The sequence below is a fragment of the Pipra filicauda genome, unplaced genomic scaffold (genome assembly GCF_003945595.2).
Source record: "Pipra filicauda isolate LSUMZ 115617 unplaced genomic scaffold, ASM394559v2 scaffold421_size600610_pilon, whole genome shotgun sequence".
Lineage (NCBI taxonomy): Eukaryota > Metazoa > Chordata > Aves > Passeriformes > Pipridae > Pipra > Pipra filicauda.
In genome coordinates, this window is record NW_024104556.1 from 364,746 (window position 1) to 388,128 (window position 23,383).

Genomic DNA, 23,383 nt, shown 5'->3' on the forward strand with positions numbered 1-23,383 from the left:
CTTGCTCACCTTTGTCTCCAGAAAAACCAGGGAAGAGAAAGGTCAGGAGCTGGTCCAGCTACAGAGCTTGGCAGGGGCTCAGGCTAAATCACGCTGGCACTGTGCTTTTAACAAAGATCTGCATCTGCAGCAATCCGTGGTGACTGTATTCCCTCCTCTCTGCCTTTCCAGGAGGAGAAGCTGTGGCGAGGAGAGAAAGGACACAGGAAGCAGGCCTGGAATCTAGTTTCATTTTATTTTAGCAAACCGCATGTTTGTCACTTATCAACATCTCTACATTAGCAATTGTATAGCTCTCCAACTTCTCTTTAAAAAAGGGTAAACAAGAGGGGACAAACTCAGGCTTTTTCATCTCTTAAAAACATCTGAAAGTTGGATTCAAGAAGACTTTGATATATTTTGGTTTCAAGGTAACAGATGTGGTGTGGAAACACTAATTCAAATCACCCGCCTGATCGAGAACTGCCCCTTTTGGAGCCCCTCTGGCACCAGACCCTCAGGAGAGGCTGAAGATGTGACTCACCCTCGTCACACAGCCCTGGCTGGTCGGGAGGAGCTGGATGTGCCACCCCCTCAGCCCGTGGCTCTGAGGGAAGCAGCACCTCGGGGCTCAGTGCAAGTGCTGTATGTACACGGCTCCCCCACGGAAGCGCCAAGGCCCTCGGCACGCAGGGATCTAGGGAGGACTCTTCTGCCGCGGCACCTTCTCATTAAAGAATCACATTCCCCCAGTCATCCTGTTCCTGCTGTCTAAAGATATAAAGATCTTCTTTGAAGAATTGTTTTAAAAGCCAACCCTCCCCCCGGAACCCACGCGGAACACCGTAAATGTACAGATTAGAGACGTCCTAGAAAAGTCCTAAAATTATTGCAGAAACTAAAGATGACTCGTTCCAGGGGAGGGGCAGGCACGAGGCACAGCATCGAGATCTACCGAACCCTCGGGGCGGTTTGATTTAGTTTTCAGCTTTTCCCCCATCATTCAAGAAAACAAAAATAAAAAAAAAATTAAAGAAGTGTTTAAGCATCAGAACTAAAATACAAATGCACGTTGACTTATAAAACAAGATTGTGGATTTGACCATGGGGTTCCCTGACACTGGAAACATTTTACTTTTTTGCCCGGAGAGATTTCCTCATGGTGGATTTGCCCTTAGCAGAGGGTTTCACTTCCTTCCTCCCGCTGGCTGCTGGTTTCTTGGAAGAGCTGCCACCAGAGGGTTTCTTGATGGCTGGGGCTGCTGGTTTGGCTTTCTTAGCAGGGGTTTTAACCTTGGGAGGGGGCTTCGCTTTCCCCCGGCGGGCTGCGGGGGTTTTCCTTGGCTTGGGTTTGGACTCTCTTCGCTTCATTGGAGGGGCCCTGCTCCGGGATTTGGGAGGTGGCCTCTTCTGCATCCTGTCAGGAAGAGAGACAGCACAGGAGCTCAGTGGAGGTGTGAGGGTACCAGGAGCAGAGCTGCTGTCAGCAATTTGCATTAACGAGGCAGATCTTGGCACCCCTGTTCTTTGCCACGGCTGCTCCTCCCGCAGCAGCACGTTCCATGAGTTACATCCCAAACAACAAGAGCTCCTCCCGCAGCAGCACGTTCCATGAGCTACATCCCAAACAACAAGAGCTCCTCCCGCAGCAGCACGTTCCATGAGCTACATCCCAAACAACAAGAGCTCCTCCGGTAGCTCTCACCACGCTGAGCTCTTCCCATCCCCACAGAGCTCTGCCAGCAAGGCTTCCAGCCCCTTCCTTAGGCAAATAAACAAATAAATAATGACAGTGAATCAGTGAGCTGTCAGAACAATTAAGAGCCTTAAGCACTCCCTCTCCTCTCTAAATGGAATTTCATTACTTAATGAACAACACTCATCTTAAATCCACATTCTGAGTGAGGGCAGGTCTCATCTGGCTACAGAGCTGCAAATAATACTGTAGGGAAGAGTTTTCCTAAGGAAACACTTAGTAAATAGAAAAAGTCCCATGTAAAACATCACACTTTATAAAGCAGGGGACTAAAGGCAATATGAAGAATAAACACAAGAGGAAGAAAGAGGAAAGCTTCAAATTATGGAATGGGGGAGATCAGTATCTCTGGAGCAAGGAATAATTAGAAACTTCTTCCAACACCTGTGAGTAACAGCCCTGTGGATAAATGACCACACCAAGAGTCCCCTGAGCACTCTAGAGCTCTGACAGACACTTCTATTTCATCCAAAGGAGCCCACTCATCCCTCATGCTGCCATACCTCTTCTTTGGTGGGGGCTCTTCCTCCTCAGACTCTTCCTCTTCAGATTCTTCTTCCTCCTCAGATTCCTCCTCTTCTTCCTCATCAGATTCCTCGGAGTCCTCATCCTGCTGCTTCTCTGGGTAGAGCACATCTGGGCTACAAGAGGGGTCTGGTCAGAGTGTGATTTGTTTCTAAGGATACGACTCCAGGGTTGGCAGGCCTGGCTCTCATCTGACACAGCAGACTCCCCCTAAGGTTACAGCTTTGAGCCTAACCCAGAAATGCCCCCAGAATTCTGTGATTGCTGCTATCCCAAACCAACATTCCTCAGTCTCTGCAATGGCAGAAGCACAACAGCTCAGGAATGCCCCAGGCTTACACTGCCTCTGCTCTGGCTCTCTCCCTCATTTCTCCTTTGCTGCAAACCCAGGGGGACAGACAACAAAGGGGCAGGATCAGACTTCAGGGACTGAACGTGGGCTGAAGCTGTGAGGTCTCTGTGTGTGTGCAATAAAGGAAGGTGGGGAGTAGAGACTTTATTGACTATGCTGCCATTTGGCTCTTCCTGGGACACCAATGCCCATCCTGGTGCTCCACAGGGCCCAGCACAACATCAGCTCCCAGCAGGAGCAGAAGGGCTGGTTTAGGCTCACAGCAGCTAATCTAGGTCATGCTCCCTCCTCCCATTCCTCTCCCTTCAGGAAGGCTAACAGCTGGGTCCTGCTCCTTAGGAGCAGCCTTGCACTGAGAACCCACCCCACTCCCTGCTCAGGTGAGTCTGTTTTAGCACCAGAACACTTCAAGAGCCCCAGCCTGCAACAAAAGCATCAGGGCAGGCTACCTGAGAATACTGAGCCCAGCATTTTTACTGCCCTTAAAAGCTTCCCTTGCTAATGAAATCAGCTTTATGCTCACCCACAGTCAGACACCCAAGCAATGTCATTATCCAGAGTAAGGGTGACAATTTGGCAGTTCATCAGTTACTAAACCCCCCACAGCTTCCCTGTAAATAGAAGGTTGGCTCAGGAACCTCAGCTCTGCCACCTGATCTGTGCAACACTTCTCTTGAACATCATTTTACAGCCAAGCTCTTTACCTGGGATAATAAGGGAAGCAAAGCTGAAAGGTTCCACTGAAGCCCTTGCCAGAAATTTGCTCCATCCAGCCATTCTTCTCACATTTCTGCAGGGTTCTCTTCAGTAGATGCACTGTGAAAGAGAAAAGAAATCAGAGAAAGACTGTTACTATCTTTGTCCTCTTGTCTGACTTCACTGCTCTCTGCAGTGCCCTCTGAAAGCAGAGCTGGAGTCAGGATGGGAAATCCTCTCACAGTCGATTTTCAAGTAAGATACAAGTGTTTGTTCTTGAGCACGTGGCAAGTGTAGCTCTACATTCTCGAGGGAAGAAGTCAAGAATGGTGCATGTTTCTGATGTCATGATCAAGAGATGCTCCTTCAAATGCATTCAGCAGCACCATGTAACTACTTCTGTCCAAATTTAACCCAGGTCTCAGCTTTCTTCACCCTGTCCTCCAAAGAGTTTTTTTGAAACAAGCCTTTTTCCCTGTTTTTCCCTCCTCATGTTCTGAATGTCATGTGTGCTGCATCCTTCCCTGTTCTGTGGTTTGCTTTTTGTTTTGTTTTTTAAGGGGTAAAATATTTGGTCTAGAAATACAACAAATGCACTTTTTATTCCAGTCTGTCATTCCAGACTTTTGTTTCAGCCATTCCATTGTGCACTGTGTAAAAATTGTAACTCAAACAGTAAGTACAGGGGATCTTTGTCTGTGGCAAAGGGCTGAGGTTGTTTAGTCAGTTCAGAACCATTTCCAGCTTGAATTAGAGGGGCCATTTATATATTGAGCTCCCTCCAAACCCAGGGAAAAGCGAGGTCTGCCCTCAAGCACGTTCCAAAGAGGTTTATGGTTATAACCACAAGGCTGGTTTTACTCTGGGTACCAAAGATCAACAGCAGCATGTAAAGGATTTGACTCCAGTCAAGTCCAGTTATAAGATGAGGTATAAACTGGGGAGGAGAGCTGAGCTCTGGCTCTGCTTTCTCATCTCATCAGATCTTCCTCCAGTTGCTCTCAGAACAAAGCAGAGATCATCAAAATTCCTTTTACGTAACGGAAGGAGAAAGAAAACAACAGATTGCAGCTGAGATTTCTTTATCTGCCTTGCAGGAGTGACAAGCAGTGGAGGCTGGCTCAGCGCAGCCCTCTAAGGACCAGGGACATTTCCATTCCAGGAAGGTTTATTTCACTTAGGAAGCCTGCAAGCTCTTTTCCCTGCCCCAAGATTAAGAAGTCACAGTAGACATCAGTCTCTAATTGGCAGAAGGCCTCAGGCAACTTCTTTAGCCCTGGAAGGTGTGCTGTGTATCAGTAAGCCCTGCACCAAACAGCTGTGCTGATGCTGTGCTTCAGCTCCAAGTGCAGAGGGCAGGATCAGCAATCTCCTCTCCAGCCCCTTGTCCTGAGTACTGGCACCAGCTCTGTGACACCACAGGAACAAACTGATCTACCTTCAGGTTTGACTCGAGGAGAGACTGCTGGGACCTCAGCCTGCTTCAGCTGACCTCCAACTGCATCAGGGCTCAGCCCAAATTACCCAAATAAGCCATTCCAAGATCTGCTTTAAAGGCTCTGATAGCACTGCTTCTGCTAAAGCAAAAGTCAAACCAGACATTAGTGTTGCTCCTGGGAACAAAGACATGCCAAACCTCCTCCCAAATACAACAGGATTAATTTCTCTCCTCATCTGCTTGACCTTTAAAAATCAAAGCCAAACAAGGAACCTCAAACAAATCAGTAAGAGGAGTGCTTAGGAATTTTTTTAGAAGTCAGACTATGCAACTTCTCTAAATAAAAAGCAATTAGGAACTGCATTGATACCAAGCTGTTGCCTTTCAAAACAGAGAGAGACAGATGAAATCCACTTGGTGATTTAAGAACAATAAAGTACTTGAATACTATTCCCCCTTCCTGGCTACAGACAAGAGAATCATGCATTCTGTCTCAGAAACTGGCCTTTGTCCGGCTTGAAAGGGACTGATGGGAATTAAAACCACTGAGCATCTCTGCAGCACAAAGAGCTGAGCAGCTGCAGCTCCCTGCAAGCTTGATGGAATAGTTTAAAGGTGCTGCACAGGCACATCTGCAGCTGCAGGACTCTCCCTCTCAGCACATCCAAGTGTTACATGGATGGGTACTTTACCCTGGAAGTTGGAGTTGGTCCCTGGGTAATTTTCCAGGATATACTTCTTCAGCGCTGTGGTGGAGCAGGTCTTCGGTTCGTTCATGGCCACAATAGCAGACAGGATGGCGTCTTCCATCAGAGTCCCACCCAGCAGGGGCTTCTCCCCTGATTTCTTCAGCTATTTTCCAAGGAGGAAGAGAAAAGCATCAAGACAAAATTCTCCCAAACCAGGTCAGGACAACTCCTCTGCACCAGGTGGGTCGGCGCTCCTGCATTAGCACAGATACGTTTAATATTAAAACACTGCACAGGGAACGCTGCTCTCCCAGCTTTAAGTGGGAGGCCAGGCCTAGTCAGTCAGCTGGCCTGGGGGGCTTATCAGCAACACCTCATCCCAGTCCCCAAACACACTGCAAGTCTAAGGGCCTATCGCTCAGGGGAGGGAATAAAGCAAAACAAATCACATCATCCTCCATCCCACGGACCAAATGTACCCAAGGACTTCTGTGGCACAGACGTAAAAGACACAGCAGGCATCTGGGGTACCTGCTGCACTTCCAGTGAGGGATGGAAAGGAAGGCTTACCCCCCCAGCTCCCTACTGTGCTGGTGAGTCAGAGCTGAGGCAGCGTGTACAGCACGCTCAGCAAGGAAACGGGGGGTCTGCTCCTGAAATGGAGACCAAGAGGAGACCAAGAGTCCTACTGCTTCAGAGTTGGACAAGTCCTGAACGTGCCAGGCTGCTGGAGAAAGGGGTACCCAGTGATGGGGGGACAGGGCGCAGTCACTGACATCCAAGGCTTGTGGTCAACAGAAGAGGAACTCAGTCTCTGACCTGGAATGTCCCAGACGCTCCTTTCCCTGTGATCTGCTCTAACTGGCCCTTCTCTACAGCTCTCTGCAGGGCATTCTTCAACAGCTGGGGCCTGAAACGCAGGAGGAGAAAGCTTTACTGACACACACTGACAGCTTCAAAAACAAACAGAGAGACAACAGTTTGCAGAGTGTGAGCAGAGCAGCGCTTACCGTGCTGTCTGCCCACATCCAGACACGTTAAATGGAGACCTGTCAGCGGGCTCACGACATGGAACACGGCAGTGCTCGGGAGCTGAGCTGCGGCGCCTGCTCGGTGCCACAGCCAGGAACAGGCACCTGCCCTGGGCAGGATTCCCTCCCTTGGAACAGCACACCTGGATGTGGTGGGCAGTCAGTCTGCTCACGGGTAACCAAGGGGCTGACACAAGCCCCTGCTAGAGGGGACACAAGGGGTTCTCTTAGTTTTGCTTCCCAAGCCTCAACTCGCTCCCTAGAGGCAAACTGCGAGATTACTGGACACGTGTGCCAGCTGAAGCATCCAGAACCAAGTGGGATGAGATCCTGAGCAGAGGCCTTCACATCCCTACAGCTAAGGGGATGTGGTTTTGGCCAAGGTGTGCAGAGCAGCACTGCTGTCAGTGCCAGGAACAAAGACTGGGCGTGGAGGGATGCAGGAAAAGGCACCGCTTTTCCTCAAGCTTTCCACAGGCTCTGCAACTCAGAGCAGCACCTGGCTGCCTAAATACAGGACTGAATCACCACGAAGGGAGGCAGAGCCAGAGGAAGGCTGAGTTTCCCTGCTCCTCTGCTTGCTAAAGGACTCCAGCACCTACCTTACATCTACTTTGAGTTTGGGGTAATACTGAGACACGTATTTCTTGATCAGGCTGTAAGAAGCTTCCTTGGGCTCGCACAGGCGGGTGAAGGCCAGGGGCAGGACGTCCTCCAGCTTCACCTGCTGCTCTGCAGTCGGGGCGGAGGTGCTTTTCTGAAACACACACACTTTAACACATCAGTGAGGCCCAAAACTCTGCATTTCTGCACCAGCAATGCGCAGGTGGGGAGAAGTGCTCCTGACCATGGCCACAGAGCTGGAAAACCAGGTGCTGTAAGGCAGCTCTCTAAATTAACAACTTTAAAACTTTAAGTAAAATGGAGCAAATTTGGCTGAATTTTCATAGGAGTCTTAGGAAAACTTTACAAATACAAATTGCTGAGTATTTCACATATTTTTAACTATTTCCTTCCTCTTTCTATAGAAATTTTTCCTCTGCTACCCTTCAATGAGACAGGAGAAAAATCATAGAATCACAGAATCATTAAGCTTGGAAAGGACCTTTAAAATCATTGAGTCCAACTGTTCCCCCCACACTGCCAGGGCCACCAACTAAACATGTCCCAAGGGCCACATCCACACATTCCTCGAACACTTCCAGGGATGGTGATTCCACCACTGCCCTGGGCAGCCTGTTCCAGTGCTTTACAACCCTTTCTGACATGAAAATTAAAACCCATCAAAGGCAGGACCCATTTACACAGATCAAATCTTCCCCAAAATGAGCAGCTAAACACGAGTCCATTTTTTTTGAGATAACACAATAAGAGCTTGATTGAAGCCAACGCTCCCTTCTAAGTTTTCCTCCATCCCTTTTGTTACAATGAGAGAGGATGATCAGGAAAAAAAGGTCTACTCTTTATAGAGAAAATGTGCTGAAGTTCGGTGATTTGATGCTGAACAGCAGCTCTGCAAACAGTTCAGTGAGTGAGGGAGTTGCTCCCCAGCCAGCTGAATTCACCAAAAACATTTGTTTTGCTGCCACACAGAGAAAGGAACTACAAAGACACCAATAAGCTGCACAGAGAAGTGATGTGTCAGCAGGTATCAGGTGCCTTGCTCACACTTCTCACGGGGCCAGTGGCCTCTTTTTAAAGAGCTACAATGCAATTACCTTCCTTCAGTGCCCTACACCAAGTGTGTGACCATTTCCCTCAGTTTTAGGGCTCCTGGTCTCCCTGGGAGGTAAGAGAGGAGCACCAAGGCGTTACCTGTCTAAGTTCACCTGTCTAAGGCCCCTGGGGATTGGCAATTCCAGCTAAGGATTTTGTAACTGCAGCGTTAGGAATGTGTCTCACACACCCAGCACAGCACAGAGTGGAGAACAGCAGTGCTGGAACCGTGACTAACTCAAAAAACCAGCCCCATCACATTTGACTGCCTCAGAACAACACCCAACATCAGCAAGTTTCTTCCAGCAGCTTTAGGATTTTTTCTTCTTCCTCCCTCTGCCCTCACAGCTCACGGAAAAACGTTCACCTGGCAGTCCTGAAGACTGGAGTGCTCCCTTTATCCACACAACAGATAGAACAGACACAGCAGTAGCATAAAGCTCTCTTACAATACCTGAGAGGCATCTCTCTCTACCAGGTAAAGACAGAGGAGGAGCTTCATGGTTATTCAGTTTTCTGCCTCTGAACCAAAGCCTAGGGGTTTAATGTAAACATTTTAAAACTAAGAATTTGATTATTCAACTTGGTTTTCAGTTCTCATAGTAGCTTTCTGATTCTGAGTGAGTGGGAAGGGTGTTTTAATTACTGTGCTTGGGGAGGAAAAGCACAGCAAGGAGAAGAACGCTCTTTGTGTAGGGGTTAGGTACATTTCATAAGGTACATGTGTTTCAGTGCAAGATTTTTCAGAGTATGGTTTAAAATGGTCCATCTTACCTTTCTGTCTCTGGCTTTTGGAACAGTTTTTCCTGCATTAGACACCACCACAAAGCTCCCAGAAGCTCCCTTTCCTTTCACCTGGTTCAAAAGAAAGTCCATTTCAGGGTAACTCAGAACAATAACAACTTGAGAGGGACTCACTGATATCATGACACAGATTTTGAATGTACTGTCACCCTGGCGATGGCAGAGGCCTGATTTGAACCCACTGAAACTTCAGTAAGATCAGAAGCTGCAGCCAGACATTAATACAGACTCTGCTGTCCTGAGCAGGAGATCCTGGCAGATAACACAGGCATAAATTACAGTGTTAGAAACCCACGCTGCTGCAGAAGTGCCACTGCTGGACTCACGTGCTGCTGCAATGCTGTGACACAACCCCCAGAAACGGTCAGGAATTGCACAAAAACCAACTGTGCAAAGTAGCTGAGTGACAAAACAGTGCTGAAGTTCTGTCAGGGTCTAATAAAGTGGAGACAGAGGCTCATTAACCTCCACGAGGGAGAACACAGTCAACCCAGAGACCTGCTAATGGAGTTAAGAAACTCCTGTGTAAGTCACGGGATCATGGACTGGTTTGGGTTGGAAGGGACCTTAAAGCTCATCCCATCCTACCCCCTGCCACAGGCAGGGACACCTTCTACTAGTGAAAGTTGCTCCAAGCCCCATCCAACCTGCCTTGGACACTTCCAGGGCTGGGGCAGCCACAGCTTCTCTGGGCAAACTGTGCCAGGGCCTCCCCACCCTCACAGGGAAGGATTGTTCACTCATATCCGACCTGAACCTACTCTCTGTCAGTTTGAAGTCATTCCCCTTGTCCTGTCACCAGAGGCCCTTGTAAGAAGTCTCCCTTCAGTGTTGCTACCTCCAGTGCTGCTCCACAAAGCAGCTCTTACCTGCCTAATGATCCCCCTCTCCAGCTCCCTTTTCAGTGCTTGCTTCAGGAGGTACCCTCTCCTCTCCAGCTCCAGGGAAGGGTATTTGTGGATGATGTATTTCCTTATTGCAACGACCGAGGCACCACTCTTCTGAAAGCAGGCCTGAAACAGAAAAAAAACATGGGTAGAAACCACCTGCACTGGAACAGTCCTGAGTGGGGCTGGAAGAACAGAGTCTGGACTGAGGCACAGGGTGCCAGGGCTGGCCTCTTCCCCACAATGACTCAAGAGCTTAAAAGGACTAATAAAATACTTAACTTTTGCCTTCAAAAGGAGAGCTGCAGCACAACTACAACAGCACAGGAGGGATACAGTAAAGCAACAAACACCACTTTGGAATGCAGGTTTACAGTATCTCCTTCTGTCCTGAATCAGACTAAGGTAATGATAAAGAAAGAACACGTATCAAATAGATGTCTTAATCAAGATAAAGGAAGTCAAATGCATCTAGAAGGCACAGCAAGCCACTGATGACAGCAATCCACCAGGTTATGCCATCCTGACTGTTTCTCATAATGTAATTAGGGAGGGAAATGAATTCTAAACCAAGAAATCAGCTACAGGGCCCTTCATCATCCTCAAGGACTCACATTTCAGCTCCATGGGCTGCCAGGCAGAAGCACACACACCTTACACACCAGCTTTGCTGCTGACAGACGGCACTACCACCTGTACCTCAGCAAGCTGAAATGGTGCATTTTAGGCACACACATTGTTCTGCTTTGCAACAGACGAACCAAAGACACACTTGTCTCCTGCTCACCCTGATGGCCTCGGTTAAAATGGCATCCATTTTGGGCCGGGAGGTGGCTGCCATCTGGGTCTGCTTCTGTGCCCGGGCGAGCTGGCTGGCAGAGAGCGTGGCCCACGCAGGGATGGTCTTCTTCACCTTCTTCTCCTTCTCCTTGGACTGATCCTTCTCGCTTGGGAATTGTACAGAGCAACGGTAAGACAAGAGGCACTAAAACAAAGCCAACGAGCAGAAGAACAAAACAGAAAAACCCCACAGCCCAGAACATCTGACATTGTTTAAATTAAAATAACTTATAGAATATTTTGAGGTTTCTGTGAGTAAAAGAGAGCCTGTCTCGATATTCAGCCTCACGTGTGTTCTGGAACAGCAGCTACATATGATCAGTAGCTTCTTCCTGACAAATATGAGCTCCTTAAGGGACTCTTCCCATTTCCCCCATCTCTCCCACCACCCTTTCTCTCTCTAAACCCTGACTCCCTTCAGAATCCCACCCAATTCCCTGAATTCAGCATCAAGCAAGCCTTACTCCTTTTTGGTTTCTTCTGAGGACTTTGTTTCCCCCTTCCCTTCATTCTCAGGTTCCTTTGGCTGTTCTGCTTCATTGGATGCAGCAGGCAGGGTTTCAGTCTCTTGTTCCTCTCCAACAGAGGCAGATTCCTCAGAGGTGACTTCTGCATCTAAAAGATGTGAAAAAGCATCAAGTTACTGCCCAAAACTAGCTTCTATTCTTCAGGAATGTAAAGGGGGAAAAAAAAAGGCTTAAAACACAACCCCAAAATTATTTCCCACTGATTTCTTTTCTCTAATTTAAATAGATGATTTCAATGTAACTTAAAAAGTGAAGAAAACTACTGAAAAAAGCTTCAATAAAGTGCAATCAACCCCCACATGCCAGAAAAACTGCAAACAACATCATGTAGCATTTTCACAATGAACCAATTCCCCCAGTGTTCTCTTCTTAACTCCAGGAGTTGCTGTTGCAGTTGTCCCTCAGCAGAGAGGCCTGGGAGGGGAAGGGGGGAGGAAACCACTGCCATGAAACACTGAGATTCTACCACTAGTTTGAGCACTAAGTGTTTTTAACTCAGGAAGGTGAAAAATATACATCTCTACAGGAAATGTAGACAGACACACACAGGTACTGGCACAGGTCCAGAGAAGCTGTGGCTGCCCCATCCCTGGAAGTGTCCAAGGCCAGGTTGGACGGGGCTTGGAGCAACCTGGGCTGGTGGGAGGTGTCCCTGCCCGTGGCAGGGGGTGGGATGGGATGGGCTTTAAGGGCCCTGCCAACCTAAACCAGTCTGGGATTCAACAAAGTAGCTTTGTTTATGACCAAGTTGTTTTCAAACCCAGAAGCGCTTGAAGGGTATTTACCATCCCATCCCATTTGTCCAGGCTTGGAATGCTGTAGATTGCACATGCCCTGGCAGGAACACTCGTGTATCAGAAGAATCAAATCCAGTCAGAAATCAACTTAGCAAATATATATTTAGCTGAGAACAGGCCTTAGAGGCTGGGCTGCCTACTAGATAAGATGAATATAACCCAAAATTCCACACATTTTGGATAAAGAGCTGCCCACCATCACTGCTCTGTGCAGCTCAAGAATTCCTGGTACGTTCCTGCACAGTTTTCCCACGGGGGCATTTAAAATGCACAGTGAATTAAGAGAAGGTTTCGTATGTAATTCAGTTAATTGTGACACCAAAGAGGACAAAGCCAGCGAAACCAACTGTAATAGTGAAATGACACATTCTGAGACACTGAGGTGAAGCTGCTCAGCCCAGACACGTTAACATCAGACTGGATTTTATGACACATTGTGGTAAAATGTTTTTGTTCAGAAAAACAAAGAAAAAAATTAAATGCTTTGTTTTTCTATTCATTAACTCTACCTTTTGATCTCAAGCCATCATCCTGACACTACTGAAACTTCACAATTTCTTTACTCTAAAAGATGTGCAAGCTTAAAAGGGACTATATTTAGCCAGATTTTCATGTCTGGAGTGTCAGGACTTTGCCAAGGGGCATGAAAGACAAAACAAACGGGTTCAGGCTGAAAACAGTGTCTGCAAAACACAACTTCCCAATAATCCTGGAAAAGCCTGTGACAAGGAGCCAAGCATTAGCGATATTTTAATCTTGGCAATAGGGTTTTTCAGGAGCTTCAGAACACAAACCTGTGATTGGATGTGCTTTAACAACCCGCTATTGACCTGTTCCATACCTGCTTTGACCTCTTCCCCCTCGGCAGGTTTGCTCTTGGGAGGAGTTTCCCGGGAAGTGGAGTTCACGGAGCGGCGGATTGGCATCGTGTCGTCTTCGACTTTCTACAAAAAGCACATGAAAATCACTACAGATGCTGGGAAGAATCAGAGAGGTTTGAAATGGGATTAAAGCAAATCAAAGCAGCATAGGTAGAAATGTTCTGGTTTGGATTTTTCAGGATGTTAAAGCACAGTAACCCTCAAACCAGCTTCTTCAAAGCGTACTAGGAGAGGATAGATTCGTATTTTATGGTTATAAAAGAAGTAATTTCAATTCCAAATTAAATGAGAGATGAGGATTTTGAGAGATACATCATCTCAGGAAAGCAGGGGAGGGGACGCAGAGTTTGTTAGACTCCCAGTCGAGTTTCCTGGAAGCAGGGGAGAAAGAGTACTGAGTAACCTTCAGCAGGCCTGGAAGTCAAGGACTGATCCAAGGGCAAGCTTGGAGAAAGGGCCAGCCCCTACCTCACTTAACTTGTCCGTGTGGATCAGCTGAGCTCCCGTTAAGAGTGGAAGCGCCTTATGATGCACGGGTTCAGCTTCAGACAGATCAGTCGCCATTTAAATTAATTTCTAGCCCCAACACTGTGGAGCCCCAGGTTTTAACCCCAAGGAACTTTTTCCTAATGGTTTTCACAGTGCAGTGAGGAGTCAACCTAAAGTACAGAAAAGATGTGGTGTGAAAATTAACAAAACAAAAACATCTATGTCCACGTATCTATCAAACTAAAGATTAAAAAGAAAAGGGTAAATGATTTACAGCTCGTGACTAACACAACTGACAAGCAACACTTGCATTCAACAGAGGGGCTAAAACGTGGATGGGAACTGCAGAGCTATGGATGGAGCAGAACTGGGGAAGGTGCAAGCCAGACCTGCTCCGTTAAAACATGGCTGAAAATTAAAAAGGCTCTTTAAATTCAGGGCAGGCGTTAGCAAAAAGCAGCCGTTGCACTGTGGCCCTCGGTGACGTTGGGTGAGAGCAGGAGCTGACACACAGAGCAAGGAATTAAACCATTCAGTCTGTTGGGCAGGAAACACAAACACTGGGGATCCAAACCATGCCCCCACCCCAAATTAAACCCCATGCATTTAAAGAAAAGAAGGAGTCTTTTGATAAGAAAGATAACAAACCAGCATTTTCCATGCTTTCCACCAAAAAAGGTAAGCTTTCCAAAACTCTGCTCCAAGCACACACACTGCCATGGATGCCAAACAGGTTAAGCTTAGTTTAACCCTCACCAAGGCTCACTCCTTACTACTGTTACACTTTTACAGCCTTTCTTACCTGTTGCCCACCTGCCTGCACTGGCCCCTCCTATGGAGAGGGGCTCCACTGCTTCCATCACAGAACAGGGCTCATCCCAAGACAGGCTCGTTCAGTTCCTCTCAGCACCCCTTTCAAACCCCCCAGAAGCAAAGCCTCACCTCCAGCAAACCAGGGCTGGACCCATCCTCCCCAGTTCCAGCCTCCAGCCTGTGTGCTTCCCTTCCTTACACAGAACAGCCAAATGCTCCCATTTCCCTCTCTTCTGGGTGGGTTTTTGCTCAGAAGGCAGGCACTTTCCACACATTTTCACTTTTAATAAGTATCTTCCCCAACCTGAGTGTTTTCCTCTTGAACAGAGACCCACCATCACTGCCAGCCCTGCTTTCAAGATGACTTTCAGCACTTTTTCAGCACTTAGCACTGCTCTCCCCATTGCCCTGTACCACACCAACACCAATTCTTGCCCAAAACAGAGTCCTCTCATTTTCCAGCACTGGGGATTCCTAATCAGAAGCACTTCTGACAGGAGCTGAACAGTCACTCTGAAAAACCACGGACTTGTCTCAGCACCAGGGAAAGCAAAGCCCAGCAGCACCGGATGTTTTCTTCTGAGACAAAACAGAAAGAATCAAAACACACCACATGCCAAAACCCCCAAAAAAAAAAAAAAAAAGAGATGAATGAAGCTTTCCTGTGAAATGTCAGGATGGGAAAAAATACTAATGGTCAATTAGAACATATGAACTACAGCCCAGCACCTTTTTGGCCTGTTTTAAGGAATAATCCTTCCTTAAGAGTGGAAAGTGGGAGGAAAAATTAAATTTTTCACCAGGTTTCAGCTCAATATCCAATGTTTTTTCAGGCACGCAGAGCCTGAAGTCCTTTAAAAAAATGACAACATTTTGAAATGACTCCTAAAACAAACAACTCCAAATCCCTCCTCAGGGAAATCAGTTGGGGGATACAAAAGGCACATTCCCTGGGATGACACACACACAAGCCACACTGTGGCTGCCCTGGTCCTGGGTTTTCTTTATTTTTGAACTGTGTGACCTGCATGGCACATGCATGAAAACACAATACTCTCAACTTTGACTTAAAATTGCCTGAGTTCTAAAAATCTCTTTGTTTAGATCAGTGTACAAACCATTTGAGCCTTTTTGCTCTGAAGAATAAAACTTAACACAGCACAACTCCTCCCTTCTGTGCCTACAACGCAGGCAAATAAGGCAGAATCCAGCAGAAATCGTTGATTCCCTCTGCATGGATCATCATCTCCTGCTCAAAAGGGAATCAAGGGGGCAGGAGGATAATCTCCTCCTGACTTCAAAGCACTGAGAGTCTCCAGGGGCAAAGTCACAAGCCCCACCTTGTGAGAGCATCTCACTGCACCTGCTCAGCCCCTTTCTTTCCACACAGGGATCAAAAGTCGTTTTTCTGCACTGGGTGTGAAATATCAATCACAAACAGGCCTGAATTTAGTCCCTCAAAAAGATGAAGCAAAAAACTAGGTAGCTTTGCAAGAGCAATGCAAGAAAACTGACTCCCCCCTCCAAATAAAATAGATTCATTTAACAGAAAAATCAAGTCGCACAAAACATCACCTGATCACTCTATTCCAAAAGACAGCTCTAAACAGGAACCACAGTTACAATCACAAGCATCATGAACACTTAAATCTGGTCTGCTCAGAAAAATAAAATCACATCAGCAATGAAACAACCAGCAGGACTCACACTAGCACAGAAAGTTACTCCTCACACAGCTACTCACACCCATTTTCCTAAAGGTCCTTTGAACTGCAGGTTCACAGGTTCCCAAACTAAGATGAACTAGTCATTCCAAAGCTGGTAATGCAGCAGGGAGCTGATAAGCAACAAAAACCCCCAAATTTCTGGTTTTCTGGAATGTGTCCAGTCTCCCAGCTCAGGGAACGTCCACTAATGGAAGATCCAAAGGCACAGAGAGCTTTCCAGGAACTGTTATGAAAAACTATAGCAATTCTCTCCTGAGTTATCAGCACATTGTCAGAGCAAAAAGAGAGGCTTCAAATGAGACACATTTTGGATAATATTTCAGAAGTGTGGAGTCCCCCCCCAGTGTAACAGACACAAGAACATTAAAAAAAAAATTAATTTGAGGCATAGTTTGGCCGAGTCCTTGAATTTCTGCTGGTCATGAGATTTTTCAACTTATCTCAGCCTTCAGTCTCCCTTCAAGGGAAAAGGTTTTGGGATAAATTAGGTTTGGAACATGGCAATCCAAGTGTGAGGCTGCTGGAAACACCAAGTCACAGGGACTCGGGGTAGGGTGAGCAGGCTGAAAGCAAATATGCAATGGAAAAATGAGGAAGCACGTCCAGCCCTGAGCTGGGGGGTGTCCCCTTACTGTCACATGACACAAATGGGTGACTGATGCACTTAGATGGGACTGGCATAAAGTACATGATCCCTGTCTAGAAATGGGGTCAAAAAGGGGTAAAACCAGTTTTTATGCACTTGCAGGGTGTCAAGGGATACAAACCCAACAACCTTAGAAGCAGTGCAAGCAAGAACAACTGGTTATCATCAGAAAGGCTTAAAAAGTGAAGTAAAACTGGATTTAAAAAACAGGCTATTGATTACTGTGCAATTGTTTACTACTCTATAAAGCTGAAGAGCATTTAAACGTCTCAGAAACCACTAAAAAAGGCACAGGAAATGTTAATATTTTTGTAAATCCAAATCAAACAAGCCCAAACCCATCACTTTCTAAACTCTTTCAAGGCTTTTGGCCCCCTGAAATCCCCCAAGCTCGTCCCCAAAAACCCAGCCCTGGTAGCAGATACTTTCCCCCAGCCCTCAGTATCTCATGGTCACAGTGTATATCCAGGAACACCTTGGATACAAACGTGTTTCACAAAATGTATCTGTCAGGAGTTAGCTGATGCTGTCACCGGCTGCTTCCCTGAGCTGTTCCAGCACTCATTGCTCTGCCTTTGGCTTTTCCAGCTTACTGAGCTGGACTTGGTTAAGTCAGGTCAGGAGTATTTAGTCATTTAAACCAGTCTAAAATTGTGCAAGGGAATAAAATACGCTACTGGATACAAAACACAAGTTAGTCCCCATTTCTGATCCTTGTTTGGCAACCTGCTCGGAAACTCCCTCCCATGTGGCCGAGCACAGCTGGCATTCCCACCTCTTCTGCTGCCATTCACCCAGTTTTATCCCCATCCTTGGGGCCACTGATTTCCCGGGACGTGTCCCAGCTGCCCAGACTTTGCAGCTGATTCAGCTCCAAGGGCTGTGTTTGCAGCTCTCCTGTGGTGGAGGCTCCCAGGGATCTGTTCCAGGCTACCTGAGCTGCTGCAAAAAGCAGCTTGTTCCAATTAAACGGGAATAGTGGTCCAGGACACGGATCCAAGAGCTCCGAGGCAACACATTCCTTGGGCTGACTGTGGTACAGTGTCCATTTCCATCCACTCCTTCCCTACATGGGGTAATGGGGGGAACAACAAACCCCACGTACATCAGGGTTCAGGAGAGCACAGAGAAAATTCCTCATGCTTCCAGTGTCCAAACACAGGAATTCCTACACTCAGAGACCCAAAGGAGAGTTTTTCTAAGCATAAAGATCTATTTCCATTTGACAGTACTTTCATTCTGGGTTGAATCTGGGTGTCATGGGTTTACTAGCCCCCCTGGGGGCCCATGACACTGGGCCTCTGGCTCCAAATGCTGTGAATGCAACCGGACTCACACCTTACCTGTCCTGATTTTTACAGAGCACAGCACAAACTGAACCCTGCCCTTCTGTGCACACAGATGCTGTTTTCACTGGGAAAAAAAAAAAAAAGAAAAGAAGAAAAGGAAAAGGAAAAAAAAAAGAAAAAAAAAGGCACACAGTGAGACTGATGCTCCCACTCAGGGCTGAGCTCAGCACCTCGTCCCTGAGAGGGACACCACCCACCCCAAGCCAGCTCAATCTGCAAAGAAGTTTATTAAAACAGAAGTAAATTCCTGCCCCCCCTCCACTCTTCACCCCAGCTCAGTATAAAACCACTCCAGGTTACAGATTCTCTCCCATCACTCTGTGACCTACACAGAAGGCACTAACAGCAGATCGTCTCCGTGGCCTGGATTATCCTCTGTTCCTGTATCCAAGAGTTTCTCCTCGTGTCCCCACACACAGGGTCACAGCCAGTGTGAACCCTAAATTACACCACCAGCACACCCAGAAACTCTCCCAAAAACTTCAGCCAAGGGATTAATGAAGCAGAATTTCTGCTTGCACGGCTGTCTTAAAATAGTCTCTGCACTGATGCTCAGGGTTGTGACAGTGACAGTCGCTGTGGGACAAGAGTTTTAAACAGTTTTTGGCTAAAATGATCCTTGATCCAGATTCTCCACAGGCTGCCACCGCCACAAGCAGCTGAGGGATGAAATCACCCCCATTAGAGTGCACAGGGTTCAGCTTCAGTTTAAAACAAGTTTAGGTCACAAACTTTAAACTACTCCAACATGAAAATCTCCTGCTGAAAGTTGCATAGCCTTGGATAAAATACCTTCATTCAGGATGCAGCTTTATGAATTTTGACAAACTGCTGACAATTGAATGCAAATTTAGGCTGCAAATGTTACATCTGAACCTTTTACAGGCCATCTCCTCCTTGTCTAGATAGATTAAACCTAAAACCACTGTATAAACCCTCCTCCCAAACTGTTACTCAGCCACCACTTATTATCCTACAGACAAAACTATACATGATAAAAGCCATTATTTCCTCGCAGTCTGTATAAATCTACCCACACCTTACATTAGAGTCCATCAATGTAAAACTTTTATTTCCTCTCAAAGAAGTTAAAATCCTCAGAGGACCTCAGGTCACTTGTAACAAAGCACTGCCAAAAGATTTACACATCACTCTCTGCTGAAAAGGAAAATACAAGAGGAAAAAACATTCTGGACAAAAATAATTTAATGAGCTTCTACGTGAGGAATGTGAATGATGCATTGAGGAGATAATTTAGCACACAGCTAAAGGGGAAAAAGCTGCAAAAGCCACTTTCTTTAAAGCATTTACTCCTCAAAAGAAATTATGGGTATTTCCTACCCCCATTCATTCCTGATTTCCAAGGATCTCCCCCTCTATCCACCAATTTCTTTGAGTCCCACCTGAGGAAGGTCAGTGCTCTCCTGCCTGGTCCATCAACCACCTCAGTTCTTGAACTGAACTCATCTCCCTCTCCTCTCACTCCCCTCGTGGAGGAGTGACAATTTTTATAAACACGAGCACTTCCGATCCTTTTCCTCCTCAATGGGACCTGCCTGCCAAAGTCTGCTGGCCAACTCTTTCTTGAAGATGCTAAAAATACTATTTATGGTCAAAACAAACAAAAGTCATGTGTTGGGAAAAAGAGTGCAACTCTTACTCAATAGTTAGATAAGAACTGGGAAGTGACACACTTGTTAACCCAGAGATAATTCGGTAACGCTCCTGAAAAGTGAGAAATACTTGAGTATCTGTGAAATACCACAGATAGAAACAAACTACCCAAACTATCAGTCTCTGCTACACTGTATACAGGAGCGAACACACCCACAACCCCACATCGGCCAGCTTGTCCTCTCCTCCAGTACGGGCTGAGTGGTTTGCAGACACTGGTGAATGGGGAAATAGTTAAAATACAGGTGAGAAGGATTTGTTCAGAGCAGTGTCCCTGGTCTGGAGCTGCCCCCAGGTGAAGCAGGTAAGCCGAGATTTTGGTAGCTGCTCCTTCTCTCCTTAAACCTTTGTGATGTTTTAGGCCAAAATAATCACAGCGCAGAGTGTCGATAGGGATAATGATTGGGAATGGGAGCCTGTCTGGAACAGCCCCGTTCCCGAGTGGACTTTAACAGCCTTCTCTATGCAGAGCCTGTGCACTAAGGGGAGGAGGGTCATTAACATTCTTTACCCAGGCTGTGGCCACCTGGGCTCAGGGAGGCTCTCGGCAGTGCCTGGGAGCCTCACACAGGTCTGCAGCCTCACACCCTGTAACCGCCGAGGGGTATTAGGGACCTCTTTTTAGGAAGCGCAGCCAGACAGAGGTTTCCCTCGAGCGGCGGCACTTCTCGGAAGCGACTTTGTGCAGGAAAAACACCCAAACACCCGCACGGCCAAAGCGGCCGGGAGGCGGGAAGGCCAAGGCGCTGCCCAAGTTTATAAATAGCGATTATTTGTTGTGTCGCGGCCCTGTCGGCCCCTTCCGCCGCTGACCTTCCCGAGGGCCCGCGCGGTGCCGGCGGAGGGGCAGCGGCGGCTCTGAGGCCGCTCGGGCCCCGCAGCTCCTTTGTGAGGCCCCGCCAGGCCCTGCGACACCCGGGGCCGCCCCTCGGGCCTGCGCCGGGCCGAGCCCCCCCGCGGCACCGCGCCCCGCCCGCGCCGCCTGTCGCGACACCCCGTCACGACACCCCCGCTGCCTCGGGCCTGTCAGGGCGCGGGGGAGGGGGGCTGAGGGCAGTTCCGGGGCCCCTCCGGCGGCGCCGCCAGGCCGCCCCCGCGCCTCGCGCGCACCACCCGCGGCGTCCCGGTGGCGGCCCCGATGTCGCGGCCGGCGCGGGGCCGGGGGCGGGCGGGGCCGGGACTCACCGGGCCCGGCGGACACAAAGCGGCGGCGCCTCCAATGGCGGCGGCGGCGGCGGGACCGGGGGGGGGGCGGAGGGGCGGGGGCGGTGCCGTGAGGGGAGGGGGCGTGGCCGCGGCGCGCGGCGGGGGGCGTGGCCCCGCGAGCCGGCGGCCAATGGAAGGCCGCGGGCATTTTTCGAACGCCGGCCCCCCCCCGGCCCCTCCCGCGTGACGTGAGGGCGGGGCGGGAGGGGGGAGCGCGCGTGCGCGGGGCGGGGGGGGCGGTGCTGCTCACGCGCTTCCCGCCGCCGGCGCGTGAGGCGATGGCTGCCCGCTGAGGGCGCGGGGGGGGCGGGGCCGGTCCCGAGACCCGCCCGGGAGCCCCGACCGGCCCCTCAACATCGGCCCCGCCCGGCCCTCAGCCCCGACCGGCCCTCAGACCTCAGCCTTGCCGGGCTGGGACCGCCCCGCCGGACCCTCAACCTCAGCCCCACCTCACCCTCAGTCCAGCCGGACCCTCCACCTCAGCCCTCAGCTCAGCCCCGCCGGGCCGGGGCCGCGCCGCCGCCTCCTCAGCCCTGTCAGAACCCTGCGGACGCGTTCCTGTGTCACCTGCCCCAGGTGACCTTGCCTTGGCAGTGGGGTCGGACTGCCAAGTCCAGAGGTCCTTTCCAACCCCAACTGCTCTGATTCCGTGTGTACCCACGAATTCCCACCCGGAGCGCTCCAGGCTGTATCTCAGCTCTGGCCTCTTGCTTCGTCCTCCTGCCCTGGGCGGTGCCTTCCCTTGGCCTCAGCCTTTCACCCCATCACTCGTTACTGTGTAATTAGTGCCCGCAGCAATCACACCGGTCCCAGCGCTGAGGTCTGGCTGAAAGCTGGGGATTCACTGTCGTAACACGCTCACAAGTTCTCACACATGGGAACTGCTCTGTTTCAGGCAGTTTTTATCTGCACCTCAGCGGCCCGGTGTGAGGATTATCATGGCAAGGCAGAACTGAGGTGTGACCCACACTCGTATTTCCCCCATCATAGTTGTTTCAGGGTAATAAACAGAAGTTCTTTCTGTGGACCTCCTGCTGTGCTTTTGCTCCAAGTTTATTTTTTTAGCTAGACCCGTGGGTGTTCTTTTTTTCCCCCTTCCCCCAAATCCTTCTAACTAACCTTGACTTTAAGGTACAACTCCTCAATTGCCTTTCCTAACTATGATTATTCTCTTTTCTGTCATAAGCATGCTTGGAATCATGGAATCACTAAGGCTGGAAAAGCCCTCCAAGATCAAGTCCAACCACTAACTCAGCTCTGCCCTGTTCATCATTAAACCATGTCCCCAAGTGCCACATCCACGCGCCTTCTGAACACCTCCAGGGATGGGGACTCCACCACCTCCTGGGGCAGCCCCTTCCAATCCCTGACCACCCTTTCCATGAAGAAATTTTTCCTAATATCCAATCTAAACCTCTCCTGTCACAACTGGAGGCCATCTCCTCTTGTCCTGTCGCTTGTTACCTGGGAGAAGAGACTGATCCAACCTGGCTCCAAATACACCACAGCACTTTTCATGGGCAGTCTCTTACCCAGACAGTTTCTCATCTTTGTTTTCTGCACATAATCTTTACTCATCTGCTGCCAACCTCCCTCTGCATCTGTTTTTACCGTTTGAAGACCAGTACTGGCACTCACCCATTTATTTAGGCACTTTTATCCCTCTTGTAACGGGAAGCCCCTCCGTGAGCACATTTAGAAGCATTTAAACCATTCAAAGCACTGCAGAGGTGTCTTATTTCTGCAAAAATGCTTTGACTGTTTCTTGTCTAAGCTTTTTCCAACTTTTTCCCCCCTCAGGTGACAGCTGTAAGTGTACTACACCCAAGAATGTCGCCTTCTAAAGCCTTGTGGCCAAAGCCTGGCCCTGCTCAGCCCCTTCTCCATTCCAGATTATCCCTGTGACGCTTCCCTTTGTCTCCTGGGCCGAACAGCCCTGGAAGCATCTGAACCAGATGGCTCCGCTTTGCTGAACATTCCTGTCTTGCCTGTGAGTGTGAAACAAGGCCTCTGCAACTGCACAAAAATGTGTTTCCTTGGCCTTTTTCCCCCTGCGGTGCCTCTCTGGCAGGAGGGGAAGGAAGGTGGAGAAGAGGGGAGGGAGAGGGAATGTGCTCCCTTACTGCCAGCTTTTAAGACACCCAGAAAGAAAAGATGAAATCATCCCAGCAGCCTCACTGCAAGGCTCGTGTAAAACCCCAACGACCCCAATGCCTGTGTTGGCTGAGCCACAGAGCTACGAGCAGAGGAGGGGGAAAGCTTTGGTTGTCTCCTTCTCTGCTTTTTACCTCAAAATCCACCCCAGAGGGGAGCGGCAGGCCCTGCACACTCCTTACAGCCACATTATAGGATCACAACCCACTGCTCCATCTCCCCTGCCCCACCTTTTGTGCAGGTTTGTGCCATTTGCGTCCCCTTCCCTGTTCCCCTGGTGCCACACACAGTGTGTGACAGTGACAGGAGTGAACCTGGGGCAACCTGTGACCCAGCACAGGGGGAGGAACAGGGAAAGCTGAACGGGCCATTCCATTAAGAGCTGGACTTGATGATCCTTTCCAACT

General features: G+C 48.8%; 1 protein-coding gene across 3 annotated transcripts; it reads right to left on the bottom strand.

Annotated features, from left to right (window-relative positions):
• Nucleotides 1–216: 216 nt before the first annotated feature.
• Nucleotides 217–20,858, bottom strand: HP1BP3 (heterochromatin protein 1 binding protein 3). 3 transcript variants are annotated; one of them, XM_027711422.2, is made up of 13 exons: nt 20,802–20,858; nt 13,387–13,577; nt 12,879–12,981; nt 11,178–11,328; nt 10,661–10,820; nt 9,856–9,999; nt 8,957–9,037; nt 7,069–7,223; nt 6,255–6,345; nt 5,439–5,598; nt 3,317–3,428; nt 2,239–2,376; nt 217–1,396 (listed from the first exon to the last, which is right to left on the bottom strand). In XM_027711422.2, exons 2-13 carry the CDS (start codon nt 13,480–13,482, stop codon nt 1,111–1,113), a joined length of 1,677 nt encoding a protein of 558 aa, XP_027567223.1. In that variant the 5' UTR covers nt 13,483–13,577; nt 20,802–20,858; the 3' UTR covers nt 217–1,110. The 3 variants fall into 3 exon arrangements, with proteins under 3 accessions (XP_027567223.1, XP_039241520.1, XP_039241521.1); XM_039385586.1 differs by lacking the exon at nt 20,802–20,858 and adding an exon at nt 17,937–18,006; XM_039385587.1 differs by lacking the exon at nt 13,387–13,577 and having other exon boundaries at nt 20,802–20,844.
• Between the last annotated feature and the right edge of the window lie 2,525 nt (nt 20,859–23,383).